General features: G+C 48.1%; 1 protein-coding gene across 1 annotated transcript in view; it reads right to left on the reverse strand.

The window, feature by feature from the left end:
• dcst2 (DC-STAMP domain containing 2) overlaps positions 1–15,037 on the reverse strand; it is a 323,844-nt gene extending 308,807 nt beyond the window's left edge. Inside the window, exons 1-3 of the mRNA XM_072548765.1 lie at positions 14,890–15,037; positions 10,679–10,744; positions 9,414–9,627 (exon numbers count right to left, since the gene is read on the reverse strand). Of these exons, the coding sequence (XP_072404866.1) occupies positions 9,414–9,627; positions 10,679–10,744; positions 14,890–15,037 (428 nt within the window). The remainder of the gene's footprint in view (positions 1–9,413; positions 9,628–10,678; positions 10,745–14,889) is intronic.
• Positions 15,038–15,755: the final 718 nt, after the last annotated feature.

A 15,755-nucleotide genomic window follows, 5' to 3' on the forward strand; every position in this document is an offset into this window, starting at 1 on the left:
CCCCAGTATCACCACATCAGATAATGACTGTGTCCCAGTATCACCACACCAGATACTGACTGTCCCCCAATATCGCATCAGATACTGACTGTCCCCCAATATCACCACATCAGATACTGACTGTCCCGAATATCACATCAGATACTGACTGTTACCCAATGCCAACATATCATACACTGACTGACCCCAATATCACCACATCAGATACTGAGTGTCCCCAAAATCACCACACCAGATACTGACTGTCCCCCAATATCACCACATCAGATACTGAGTGTCCCCAGTATCACCACATCAGATACCGACAGTCATCCAATATCACCACATCAGATACTGACTGTCCCCCAATATCACCACATCAGATACTGACTGTCCCTAATATCACATCAGATACTGACTGTTACGCAATATCAACATATCATACACTGACTAACCCCACTATCACCACATCAGATACTGACTGTCACCCAATATTACCACATCAGATACTGACTGTGTCCAATATCATCACATCAGATACTGACTTACCCCAATATCACTACATCAGATACTGACAGTCATCCAATATCACCACATTAGATACTGACTGTCCCCGAATATCACCACATCAGATACTGACTGACCCCAATAACACCACATCAGACACTGAGTGTCCCCAGTATCACCACATCAGATACTGACTGCCCCGAATATCACCACATCAGATACTGACTGTCACCCAATATCACCACACCAGATACTGACTGTCCCCCAATATCACCACATCAGATACTGAGTGTCCCCAGTATCACCACATCAGATACTGACAGTCATCCAATATCACCACATCAGGTACTGACTGTCGCCCAATGTATCCACATCATATACTGACTGACCCCAATATCACCACATCAGATACTGAGTGTCCCCAGTATCACCACATCAGATAATGACTGTGTCCCCAGTATCACCACATCAGATACTGACTGTCACCCAATGTAACCACATCAGATAATGACTGTGTCCCAATATCGCCACATCAGATACTGACTGTCCCTAATATCACATCAGATACTGACTGTCACCCAATGTAACCACATCAGATAATGACTGTGTCCCAATATCACCACATCAGATACTGATTGTTCCCCAATATCACATCAGATACTCACTGTCCCCCAATACCACCACATCAGATACTGCGTGTTCCCAGTATCACCACATCAGATACTGACTGTCCCCCAATATCACCACATCAGATACTGACTGTCACCCAATGTAACCACATCATATACTGACTGTCCCCAATATCACCACATCAGATACTGTCTGTCACCCAATATCACGTCAGACACTGACTGTCCCCCAATATCACCACATCAGATACTGAGTGTTCCCAGTATCACCACAACAGATACTGACTGCCCCCAATATCACCACAACAGATACTGACTGCCCCCAATATCAGCACATCAGATACTGACTGTCACCCAATATCACCACTTCGGATATTGACTGTCCCCAATATCACCACATCAGATACTGACTGTCCCCCAATATCACGTCAGATACTGACTGTCCCCCAATATCACCACATCAGATACTGAGTGTTCCCAGTATCACCACAACAGATACTGACTGCCCCCAATATCAGCACATCAGATAATGACTGTCACCCAATATCACCACTTCGGATATTGACTGTCCCCAATATCACCACATCAGATACTGACTGTGTCCCAATATCACCACATCAGATACTGAGTGTCCCCAGTATCACCACATCATATATTGACTGCCCCCAATATCACCACATCAGATACTGACTGTCACCCAATATCACCACATCGGATATTGACTGTCCCCAGTATCATCACATCAGATACTGACTGTCACCCAATTTAACCACATCATATACTGTCTGACCCCAATATCATCACATCAGATACTGACTGTCCCCCAATATAAACACATGAGATACTGACAGTACCCCAATATCACCACATCAGATACAGACTGTCCCCAATATCACCACATCAGATACTGAGTGTCACCCAATATCACCACATCAGATACTGACTGTCCCCAATATCACCACATCAACTCCTGACTGTCACCCAATATCACCACATCAGATACTGACTGTCCCCCAATATCACGTCAGATACTGACTGTCCCCCAATATCACCACATCAGATACTGAGTGTTCCCAGTATCACCACAACAGATACTGACTGCCCCCAATATCAGCACATCAGATACTGACAGTACCCCAATATCACCACATCAGATACTGACTGTCCCCAATATCACCACATCAGATACTGAGTGTCACCCAATATCACCACATCAGATACTGACTGTCCCCAATATCACCACATCAACTCCTGACTGTCACCCAATATCACCACATCAAATACTGACTGTCCCCCAATATCAGCACATCAGAAACTGACAGTCATCCAATATCACCACATCAGATACTGACAGTCATCCAATATCACCACATCAGGTACTGACTGTCGCCCAATGTATCCACATCACATACTGACTGACCCCAATATCACCACATCAGATACTGATCGTCCCCAATATCACCACATCAGATACTGAGTGTCCCCAGTATCACCACATCAGATTCAGACTGTCCCCCAATATCACATCATTGACTGTCACTCAATGTCACCACATCATTAACTGACTGTCCCCAGTATCACCACATCATATACTGACTAACCCCAATATTACCACATCAGATAATGACTGTGTCCCAGTATCACCACATCAGATACTGAGTGTCCCCAGTATCACCACATCAGATAATGACTGTGTCCCAGTATCACCACACCAGATACTGACTGCCCCCAATATCAGCACATCAGATACTGACAGTACCCCAATATCACCACATCAGATACTGACTGTCCCCAATATCACCACATCAGATACTGAGTGTCACCCAATATCACCACATCAGATACTGACTGTCCCCAATATCACCACATCAACTCCTGACTGTCACCCAATATCACCACATCAAATACTGACTGTCCCCCAATATCAGCACATCAGAAACTGACAGTCATCCAATATCACCACATCAGATACTGACAGTCATCCAATATCACCACATCAGGTACTGACTGTCACCCAATGTATCCACATCACATACTGACTGACCCCAATATCACCACATCAGATACTGATCGTCCCCAATATCACCACATCAGATACTGAGTGTCCCCAGTATCACCACATCAGATACTGACTGCCCCCAATATCACCACATCAGATACTGACTGTCACCCAATATCACCACACCAGATACTGACTGTCCCCCAATATCACCACATCAGATACTGAGTGTCCCCAGTATCACCACATCAGATACTGACAGTCATCCAATATCACCACATCAGATACTGACTGTCCCTAATATCACATCAGACACTGACTTTTACCCAATGTCAACATATCATACACTGACTGACCCCAATATCACCACATCAGATACTGACTGAACCCCAATATCACCACATCAGAAACTGACTGTCGCCCAATGTATCCACATCATATACTGACTGACCCCAATATCACCACATCAGATACTGATTGTCCCCAATATCACCACATCAGATTCAGACTGTCCCCCAATATCACATCATTGACTGTCACTCAATGTCACCACATCATTAACTGACTGTCCCCAGTATCACCACATCATATACTGACTAACCCCAATATTACCACATCAGATAATGACTGTGTCCCAGTATCACCACATCAGATACTGAGTGTCCCCAGTATCACCACATCAGATAATGACTGTGTCCCAGTATCACCACACCAGATACTGACTGTCCCCCAATATCGCATCAGATACTGACTGTCCCCCAATATCACCACATCAGATACTGACTGTCCCGAATATCACATCAGATACTGACTGTTACCCAATGCCAACATATCATACACTGACTGACCCCAATATCACCACATCAGATACTGAGTGTCCCCAAAATCACCACACCAGATACTGACTGTCCCCCAATATCACCACATCAGATACTGAGTGTCCCCAGTATTACCACATCAGATACCGACAGTCATCCAATATCACCACATCAGATACTGACTGTCCCCCAATATCACCACATCAGAAACTGACTGTCCCTAATATCACATCAGATACTGACTGTTACGCAATATCAACATATCATACACTGACTAACCCCACTATCACCACATCAGATACTGACTTACCCCAATATCACTACATCAGATACTGACAGTCATCCAATATCACCACATTAGATACTGACTGTCCCCGAATATCACCACATCAGATACTGACTGACCCCAATAACACCACATCAGACACTGAGTGTCCCCAGTATCACCACATCAGATACTGACTGCCCCGAATATCACCACATCAGATACTGACTGTCACCCAATATCACCACACCAGATACTGACTGTCCCCCAATATCACCACATCAGATACTGAGTGTCCCCAGTATCACCACATCAGATACTGACAGTCATCCAATATCACCACATCAGGTACTGACTGTCGCCCAATGTATCCACATCGTATACTGACTGACCCCAATATCACCACATCAGATACTGAGTGTCCCCAGTATCACCACATCAGATAATGACTGTGTCCCCAGTATCACCACATCAGATACTGACTGTCACCCAATGTAACCACATCAGATAATGACTGTGTCCCAATATCGCCACATCAGATACTGACTGTCCCTAATATCACATCAGATACTGACTGTCACCCAATGTAACCACATCAGATAATGACTGTGTCCCAATATCACCACATCAGATACTGATTGTTCCCCAATATCACATCAGATACTCACTGTCCCCCAATACCACCACATCAGATACTGCGTGTTCCCAGTATCACCACATCAGATACTGACTGTCCCCCAATATCACCACATCAGATACTGACTGTCACCCAATGTAACCACATCATATACTGACTGTCCCCAATATCACCACATCAGATACTGTCTGTCCCCCAATATCACGTCAGACACTGACTGTCCCCCAATATCACCACATCAGATACTGAGTGTTCCCAGTATCACCACAACAGATACTGACTGCCCCCAATATCACCACAACAGATACTGACTGCCCCCAATATCAGCACATCAGATACTGACTGTCACCCAATATCACCACTTCGGATATTGACTGTCCCCAATATCACCACATCAGATACTGACTGTCCCCCAATATCACGTCAGATACTGACTGTCCCCCAATATCACCACATCAGATACTGAGTGTTCCCAGTATCACCACAACAGATACTGACTGCCCCCAATATCAGCACATCAGATACTGACTGTCACCCAATATCACCACTTCGGATATTGACTGTCCCCAATATCACCACATCAGATACTGACTGTGTCCCAATATCACCACATCAGATACTGAGTGTCCCCAGTATCACCACATCATATATTGACTGCCCCCAATATCACCACATCAGATACTGACTGTCACCCAATATCACCACATCGGATATTGACTGTCCCCAGTATCATCACATCAGATACTGACTGTCACCCAATTTAACCACATCATATACTGTCTGACCCCAATATCATCACATCAGATACTGACTGTCCCCCAATATAAACACATGAGATACTGACAGTACCCCAGTATCACCACATCAGATACTGACTGTCCCCAATATCACCACATCAGATACTGAGTGTCACCCAATATCACCACATCAGATACTGACTGTCCCCAATATCACCACATCAACTCCTGACTGTCACCCAATATCACCACATCAGATACTGACTGTCCCCCAATATCAGCACATCAGAAACTGACAGTCATCCAATATCACCACATCAGATACTGACAGTCATCCAATATCACCACATCAGATACTGATTGTCCCCAATATCACCACATCAGATACTGACTGTCCCCCAATATCACCACATCAGATACTGACTGTCACCCAATGTAACCACATCATATACTGACTGACCCCAATATCACCACATCAGATACTGACTGTCCCCCAATATCACATCATTGACTGTCACTCAATGTCGCCACATCAGATACTGACTGACCCCAATATCATCACATCAGATACTGACTGTCCCCCAATATAAACACATGAGATACTGACAGTACCCCAATATCACCACATCAGATACTGACTGTCCCCAATATCACCACATCGGATATTGACTGTCCCCCAATATCACCACATCAGATACTGACTGTCCCCAATATCACCACATCAGATACAGAGTGTCCCCAATATCACCACATCATATACTGACTGCCCCCAATATCACCACATCAGATACGGACTGCGCCCAATATCACCACATCAGATACTGACTGTCCAAAATATCACCACATCAGATACTGAGTGTCCCCAGTATCACCACATCAGATACTGACTGTTCCCAATATTACCACATCAGATACTGACTGTGTCCCAGTATCACCACATCAGATACTGACAGTCATCCAATATAACCACATCAGATACTGACTGTCACCCAATATCACCACATCCGATACTGACTGTCACCCAATATCACCACATCAGATACTGAGTGTCCCGAATATCACCACATCAGATACTGACTGTGTCCCAATATCACCACATCAGATATTGACAGTACCCCAATATCACCACATCAGATACTGTCTGTCCCCCAATATCACCACATCACATACTGACTGTACCCAATATCACCACATCAGATACTGACTGTCCCCCAATATCACATCAGATACTCACTGTCCCCCAATATCACCACATCAGATACTGACTGACCCCAATATCACCACCTCAGATACTGATTGTCCCCAATATCACCACATCAGTCACAGACTGTCCCCCAATATCACATCATTGACTGTCACTCAATGGCACCACATCATATACTGACTGACCCCAATATCACCACTTCAGATACTGACTGTCACCCAATATCACCACATCAGATACTGATTGTCCCCAATATCACCACATCAGGTACAGACTGTCCCCCAATATCACATCATTGACTGTCACTCAATGTCACCATATCATTAACTGACTGACCCCAATTTCAACACATCAGATACTGACTGTCCCCCAATATCACCACATCAGAAACTGTCTGTCCCCCAATATCACCACATCAGATACTGACTGACCCCAATATCACCACATCAGATACTGACTGTCCCCCAATATCACCATATCAGATACTGACTGTCACCCAATATCACCACATCAGATACAGACTGTCCCCCAATATCACATCATTCACTGTCACCCAATGTAACCACATCATATACTGACTAACCCCAATATCACCACATCAGATACTGACTGTCCCCCAATCTCACGTCAGACACTGACTGTCCCCCAATATCACCACATCAGATACTGACTGTCCCCCAATATCACCACATCAGATAATGATTGTTCCCAGTATCACCACATCAGATACTGACTGTGTCCCAATATCACCACATCAGATACTGACTGTCCCCAATATCATCACATCAGATACTGACTGTCCCCCAATATCACGTCAGACACTGTCTGTCCCCCAATATCACCACATCAGATTCTGACTGTCCCCAATATCACCACATCCGATACAGAGTGTCCCCAATATCACCACATCAGATACTGACAGTACCCCAATATCACTACATCATACACAGACTGACCCCAATATCACCACATCAGATACGGATGCGCCCAATATCACCACATCAGATACTGACTGTGTTCCAATATCACCACATCGGATATTGACTGTCCCCAATGTCACCACATCAGATACTGACTGTCCCCAGTATCACCACATCAGATACTGACTGTCATCCAATATCACCCCATCAGATACTGACTGTCCCCCTATATCACATCAGATACTCACTGTCCCCCAATATCACCACATCAGATACTGACTGTCCCCCAATATCACATCAGATACTCACTGTCCCCCAATAACACCACATCAGATACTGACTGTCCCCCAATATCACCACATCATATACAGACTGTCCCCCAATATCACATCATTGACTGTCCCCCAATGTAACCACATTATATGCTGACTGACCCCAATATCACCACATCAGATACTGACTGTCCCCAATATCACCACATCAGATACTGTCTGTCACCCAATATCACTACATCAGATACTGACTGTACCCAATATCACCACATCAGATACTGACTGTCTCCCAATATCACCACATCAGATACTGACTGTACCCAATATCACCACATCAGATACTCACTGTCCCCCAATATCACCACATCAGATACTGACTCTCCCCCAATATCACCACATTGGATATTGACTGTCCCCAATATCACCACATCAGATACTGACTGACCCCAATATCACCACATCAGATACTGACTGTGTCCCAATATCACCACATCAGATACTGACTGACCCCAATATCACCACATCAGATACTGACTGTCCCCCAATATCACATCATTGACTGTCACTCAATGTCACCACATCATATACTGACTGACCCCAATATCACCACATCAGATACTGACAGTACCCCAATATCACCACATCAGATACTGACTGTCCCCAATATCACCACATCCGATACTGACTGTCCCCCAATATCACCACATCAGATACTGACTGTCCCCCAATATAACCACATCAGATACTGTCTCTCCCAAATATCACCACATCAGATCCTGACTGTCACCCAATATCACCACATCAGATACTGACTGTCCCCAATATCACCACATCAGATACTGACTGTACCCAATATCACCACATCATATACTGAGTGTCCCCAGTATCACCACATCAGATACTGACTGTGCCCCAATATCACCACATCAGATACTGACTGTACCCAATATCACCACATCATATACTGAGTGTCCCCAGTATCACCACATCAGATACTGACTGCCCCAATATCACCATATCAGATACTGGCTGTGTCCCAATATCACCACATCAGATACTGACTTACCCCAATACCACTACATCAGATTCTGACTGTCCCCCAATATCACCACATCCGATACTGACTGTCCCCCAATATCACCACATCCGATACTGACTGTCCCCAATATCACCACATCCGATACTGACTGTCCCCAATATCACCACATCCGATACTGACTGTCCCCAATATCACCACATGGCTCCCACGTGAAGTTGCGGGGGGGAGAATGGGGGACCCGCTCCACGCGGAGTGGGGGGAGATGATAATGTGAGAGCAGCAAGACCAGTGCAGTTCGGAGTGGCCGAATGGCCTGTTTCGGTGCTGCGCCAGGAGTGGCTGAGAGGTGCCATCTTGTTGAGCGCATACCCCCGTAAATGAATATGTCTGAACAATTTCTGACTCACTGAATGTACAGGTAGATCATGATGATGGTGGAACTGTAGCCAAAAATGCCCATGGCTTCATAGACAACGCCAACGCGCCCTCGGATCTCCTCCATGATGTCCAGGGCGATGTCGGAGAAACTCTTGGAATGGTTGGCGTGGAGGTGGTAGTGGTACTGGATGGAAATGTTGAACTTAAATTCCTGTGCCACTTTGTCCAGGGCGTCCGAGATGGCTTGGGAGAAACGCAACAACACGAAGGTGAGAGTGAGGATTTTGGGATGACAAGGAATTGGGAGCCAAAGCGATGGTTCCCAACTGGGTTCCTAGTCAGGGACCCTTCAGCCCATCAGGTTCTGGGGACGTGATTGGCTGTAGCCCCCTCCCTCGTCTTGGAATACAGAGGGACATTCCCTGTGGTCGTGCTGAGGGAGTGGGCGCTGTGGGAGGGTCAGTGCTGAGGGAGTGGGCGCTGTCGGAGGGTCAGCGCTGAGGGGGTGGGCGCTGTGGGAGGGTCAGTGCTGAGGGAGCGGGCACTGTCGGAGGGTCAGTGCTGAGGGAGTGGGGGCTGTGGGAGGGTCAGCGCTGAGGGAGTGGGCACTGTCGGAGGGTCAGTGCTGAGGGAGTGGGCGCTGTCGGAGGGTCAGCGCTGAGGGGGTGGGCACTGTCGGAGGGTCAGTGCTGAAGGGGGAGGGCGCTGTGGGAGGGTCAGTGCTGAGGGAGTGGGCACTGTCGGAGGGTCAGCGCTGAGGGAGCGGGCGCTGTGGGAGGGTCAGCGCTGAGGGAGCGGGTGCTGTCTGAGGGTCAGCGCTGAGGGAGCGGGCACTGTTGGAGGGTCAGTGCTGAGGGAGCGGGCGCTGTGGGAGGGTCAGTGCTGAGGGAGCAGGCTGTGTCAGAGGGTCAGCGCTGAGGGAGCAGGCTGTATCGGAGGGTCAGTGCTGAGGGAGCAGGCTGTGTTGGAGTGTCAGTGCTGAGGGAGCGGGCTGTGTCGGAGGGTCAGTGCTGAGGGAGTGGGCGCTGTCGGAGGGTCAGTGCTGAGGGAGCGGGCGCTGTGGGAGGGTCAGTGCTGAGGGAGCGGGCGCTGTCGGAGGGTCAGTGCTGAGGGAGCGGGCGCTGTGGGAGGGTCAGTGCTGAGGGAGCGGGCGCTGTCGGAGGGTCAGTGCTGAGGGAGCAGGCTGTGTCGGAGGGTCAGTGTTGAGGGAGTGGGCGCTGTCGGAGGGTCAGTGCTGAGGGAGCGGGTTCTAAAACAGTGGGGGGGGGGGCTAACAATACAACGGAGAACTCACGTTCTGCCACTCGCTTGGTCAGTTGGTCCTTGATGTAGGTCGGGATGAGGCAGAACAACTGGATGACTGAGGAAAAGAGGCAGCTGTTACAAACAGGAGGCAGGTCCACCCCTCCCCCCTCACCGTCCCTCCCTCGCCCCCCCCCCCCCCCCCACCACCCCCCGATACACAGCATCCCTCACAATCGCTGACCCTCCTTCCCTCGGCTCCTGGGCAGCGTGCTGGCAACACTCACACATTTCCCCACATTGTCCCCCCCCCCCCCCACGACCCCCCCCAGTCCACGGTGAGGAGACACACGGGTCATGGAACAAGACATCCGGGGAAAGGAGGCAGAGCGAGCTGGGAGGCGGAGGTTATGGAGGGCAGCTTGAGATGAAGAGAGATCGGGAGGACCCTCCAGGGGTCCAGCAGAAATGCAAGGCTGAATGGCCTGTCAGAGGGTCAGTGCTGAGGGAGTGTGGTCTGTCGGAGGGTCAGTGCTGAGGGAGTGGGTGCTGTCGGAGGGTCAGTGCTGAGGGAGTGGGTGCTGTCGGAGGGTCAGTGCTGAGGGAGCGGGCTGTGTCGGAGGGTCAGTGCTGAGGGAGTGGGTGCTGTCGGAGGGTCAGTGCTGAGGGAGCGGGCTGTGTCGGAGGGTCAGTGCTGAGGGAGCGGGCGCTGTGGGTGGGTCAGGGCTGAGGGAGTGGGCGCTGTCGGAGGGTCAGTGCTGAGGGAGGGGGCGCTGTCGGAGGGTCAGCGCTGAGGGAGTGGGCGCTGTCGGAGGGTCAGCGCCCCAGCTATTCCTCCCCATTCCCCTTCCCAGCATGGAAACAGACCCTTCGGCCCTCCATGCCGACCCAGATATCCCTCCTAATCTAGTCCCACTCGCCAGCACTTGGCCCATATCCCCCCAAACCCTTCCTATTCACGTCCCCATCCAGATGCCTTTTAAATGCTGTCATTGTCCCAGCCTCCACAACTTCCTCTGGCAGCTCATTCCATACACGTACCACCCTCTGTGTGAAAAAGTTGCCCCTCAGGTCCCTGTCCCCTCTCACCCTGAACCTATGCCCCTCTAGTTCTGGACTCCCCCCACCCCAGGGGGGGAAAAGACCCCCATGCCCACTGTCAGCCCCAAACTACACTCGTCCTGCCTGCCTGCTCCTGACCCATATCCCTTTCTGATTCACGTACTTGACTCAAACGGCTTTTAAACGTTGTTCCTGTCACCTCGTCCACCACTTCCTCTGGGATTTCATTCCAAACACGGACCACCCTCTGTGTAAAAAGATTTGCCCCTCTCGTATTTTTTTAAAACTCTCTCTCCTTGCCTTAGAAATGCGCTCTCTCGTCTTGAAAGCCCTCATCTTAGGGGAAAAAAAACGCCCCCTCTTTGCCCCCTCGTGATTTTATAAACCTCTCTAAGGTCGCTCCTCAATTCTCTATCCTTCAGTTAGAAAAAGTCCCAGTATCTCCTTATAATTCAAACTGCCCTCCCCGCATTCCTGGCAACATCCTGGTAAATCTCTTCTGAACCCTCTCCAGTTTAATAATCTCCTTCCTGTAACCGGGCGACCAGAACTGGACACAGTTCTCCAGACGCAGCATCACCAATGTCCTGTACAACCCCAACATGACGTCCCTAAGTCCTGTACTCAAAGGTCTGAGTGATGAAGGCCAACACTCCCTTAACCACCCTGAGACGCAAATCTCAAAATCATACAGTCATAGAGATGTACAGCATGGAAACAGACCCTTCGGCCCAACCTGTCCACCAGATATCCTAACCTCATCCAGTCCAATTTGCCAGCACTTAGCCCATATCCCTCAAACCCTTATGTCCCCATCCAGATGCCTTTTAAATACTGTCATTGTACCAGCCTCCATCACTTCCACTGGCAGCTCGTTCCATACACGCACCACCCTCTGTGTGAAAATGTTGCCCCTCAGGTATCTTTCCCCTTTCATCTTAAAGCTACGCCCCTAACAGATCGCAGACCCCTGGGATCGCTATTCTCCGTCTGTTATGATCACAATTGTCTGTCTGTTATGATCACAATTGTCTGTCTGTTGTGATCGCTATTGCCTGTCTGTTATGATCGCTATTGTCTGTCTGTTGTGATCGCGAATGTCTGTCTGCTGTGATCGCTATTGTCTGTCTGTTATGATCGCTACTGCCTGTCTGTTATGATCGCGATTGTCTGTCTATTGTGAACGCAAATGTCCATCTGTTATGATCACAATTGTCTGTCTGTTATGATCACTATTGCCTGTCTGTTATGATCACTATTGTCCGTCTGTTATGATCGCTATTGCCTGTCTGTTATGATCGCTATTGTCCATCTGTTATGATCGCGATTGTCTGTCTGTTATGATCGCTATTGTCCATCTGTTATGATCGCGATTGTCTGTCTGTTGTGATCGCGAATGTCCATCTGTTATGATCGCTATTGTCTGTCTGTTTGATCGCTATTGCCCGTCTGTTATGATCTCTATTGCCTGTCTGTTATGATCGCTATTGTCCGTCTGTTGTGATCGCTATTGTCCATCTGTTGTGATCGCTATTGCCTGTCTGTTGTGATCACTATTGTCCGTCTGTTGTGATCACGATTGTCCATCTGTTATGATCGCGATTGTTCATCTGTTATGATTGCTATTGTCCATCTGTTATGATCGCTATTGTCCGTCTGTTGTGATCGCTATTGCCCGTCTGTTGTGATCGCTATTGCCCGTCTGTTATGATCGTTATTGTCCGTCTGTTGCGATCGTTATTGTCCGTCTGTTATGATCGCTATTGTCCGTCTGTTGTGATCGCTATTGTCCATCTGTTATGATCACTATTGTCCGTCTGTTGTGATCGCGATTGTCCATCTGTTATGATCACTATTGTCCATCTGTTGTGATCGCGATTGTCTGTCTGTTGTGATCGCGATTGTCCGTCTGTTGTGATCGCGATTGTCCGTCTGTTGTGATCGCTATTGTCCGTCTGTTATGATCGCTATTGTCCGTCTATTGTGATCGCTATTGTCCGTCTGTTGTGATCGCTATTGTCCATCTGTTATGATCACTATTGTCCATCTGTTGTGATCGCGATTGTCCGTCTGTTGTGATCGCTATTGTCCGTCTGTTGTGATCGCTATTTTCCGTCTGTTATGATCGCTATTGTCCGTCTATTGTGATCGCTATTGTCCGTCTATTGTGATCGCGATTGTCCATCTGTTATGATCGCTATTGTCCATCTGTTGTGATCACTATTGTCCATCTGTTGTGATCACTATTGTCAGTCTGTTGTGATCGCTTTTGTCCATCTGTTATGATCACTATTATCCGTCTGTTATGATCGCTATTGTCCATCTGTTGTGATCGTGATTGGTCCGTTCGTTCTACTCGCTATTGTCTGTTGTGATCGCTATTGTCCGTCTGTTGTGATCGCTATTCTCCGTCTGTTGTGATCGCTATTCTCCGTCTGTTGTGATCGCTATTGTCCGTCTGTTGTGATCGCTATTGTCCGTCTGTTATGATCGCTATTGTCTGTCTGTTATGATCGCTATTGTCTGTCTGTTGTTATCGCTATTGTCCGTTTGTTGTGATCGCTATTGTCCGTTTGTTGTGATCGCTATTGTCCGTCTGTTGTGATTGCTATTGTCGGTCTGTTATGATCGCTATTGTCCGTCTGTTATGATCACGATTGTCCGTCTGTTATGATCGCTATTGTCCGTCTGTTGTGATCACTATTGTCCGTCTGTTGTGATCACTATTCTCCATCTGTTGTGATAGCTATTCTCCGTCTGTTGTGATCGCTATTGTCCGTCTGTTATGATCACTATTATCTGTCTGTTATGATCATGATTGTCTGTCTGTTGTGATCACTATTGTCCATCTGTTATGATCGCAATTGTCTGTCTGTTGTGATTGCTATTGTCTGTCTGTTATGATCGGTGTTCCCTGTCTATTATGATCGCTATTGTCCGTCAGATGTGATTGCTATTGTCCGTCTGTTATGATCACTATTGTCCGTCTGTTGTGATCGCTATTGTCCATCTGTTGTGATCGCTATTGTCTGTCTGTTATGATTGGTATTCCCTGCCTGGTATGATCGGTGTTCCCTGTCTATTATGATCGCTATTGCCTGCCTGTTCTGATCGCTGTTGCCTGTCTGTTGTGATCGCTATTGCCTGTCTGAGGAGATACCAGCTGGCTCCCTGCTCCCACAATGCCTTGCTGGTGCTCACCGGTGGCTAACCCACAGAGGGGCTTGATGATGTTGACGATGTAGCAGAGGAAGCCGAAGATACTGAGGAGCGAGAAGCAGTGGTTGATGGCGTCGTCAAAGACTTTGATGCATTTCTTGTAGGGCTCTCCCAGCTCCTTGTTGCACATGACGCCGATGTGGGAGATCCAGTGCAGGATGTTCCTCAAGGTCCTCACTGATTGGTTCGAAACAAACAAACAAAAAGGAGGCGGAGATTGTTCGACCACCATTCACGCGTTCCCTGCCCGGCAGCGCCACCCCAGGCAGGCCTGCGTCATTACCCGTTGACACAAGAAATTCCATTATGCAATCCCAGGAGTTTGGGAACAGTCCATTCGGCCCAACAAGTACAGACTGGCCCAGGGAAGAGTAACCCACTCAGAACCATTCCCCTATGATATATTTACCCCAGACTTAAGCACCTAACCTATACACCCCTTAACATTATGGGACAATTCAGCACGGCCAATCCACCCTAACCTGCACATCCCTGGGGCACTATGGGACAATTTAGCATGGCCAATCCACCCTAACCTGCACATCCCTGGGGCACTATGGGACAATTTAGCATGGCCAATCCACCCTAACCTGCACATCCCTGGGGCACTATGGGACAATTTAGCATGGCCAATCCACCCTAACCTGCACATCCCTGGGGCACTATGGGACAATTTAGCATGGCCAATCCACCCTAACCTGCACATCCTTGGGGCACTATGGGACAATTTAGCATGGCCAATCCACCCTAACCTGCACATCCCTGGGCACTATGGGACAATTTAGCATGGGCCAATCCACCCTAACCTGCACATCTTCGGACTGTGGGTGGAAACCGGAGCACCAGGA

The sequence above is a fragment of the Chiloscyllium punctatum genome, chromosome 28 (genome assembly GCF_047496795.1).
Source record: "Chiloscyllium punctatum isolate Juve2018m chromosome 28, sChiPun1.3, whole genome shotgun sequence".
Lineage (NCBI taxonomy): Eukaryota > Metazoa > Chordata > Chondrichthyes > Orectolobiformes > Hemiscylliidae > Chiloscyllium > Chiloscyllium punctatum.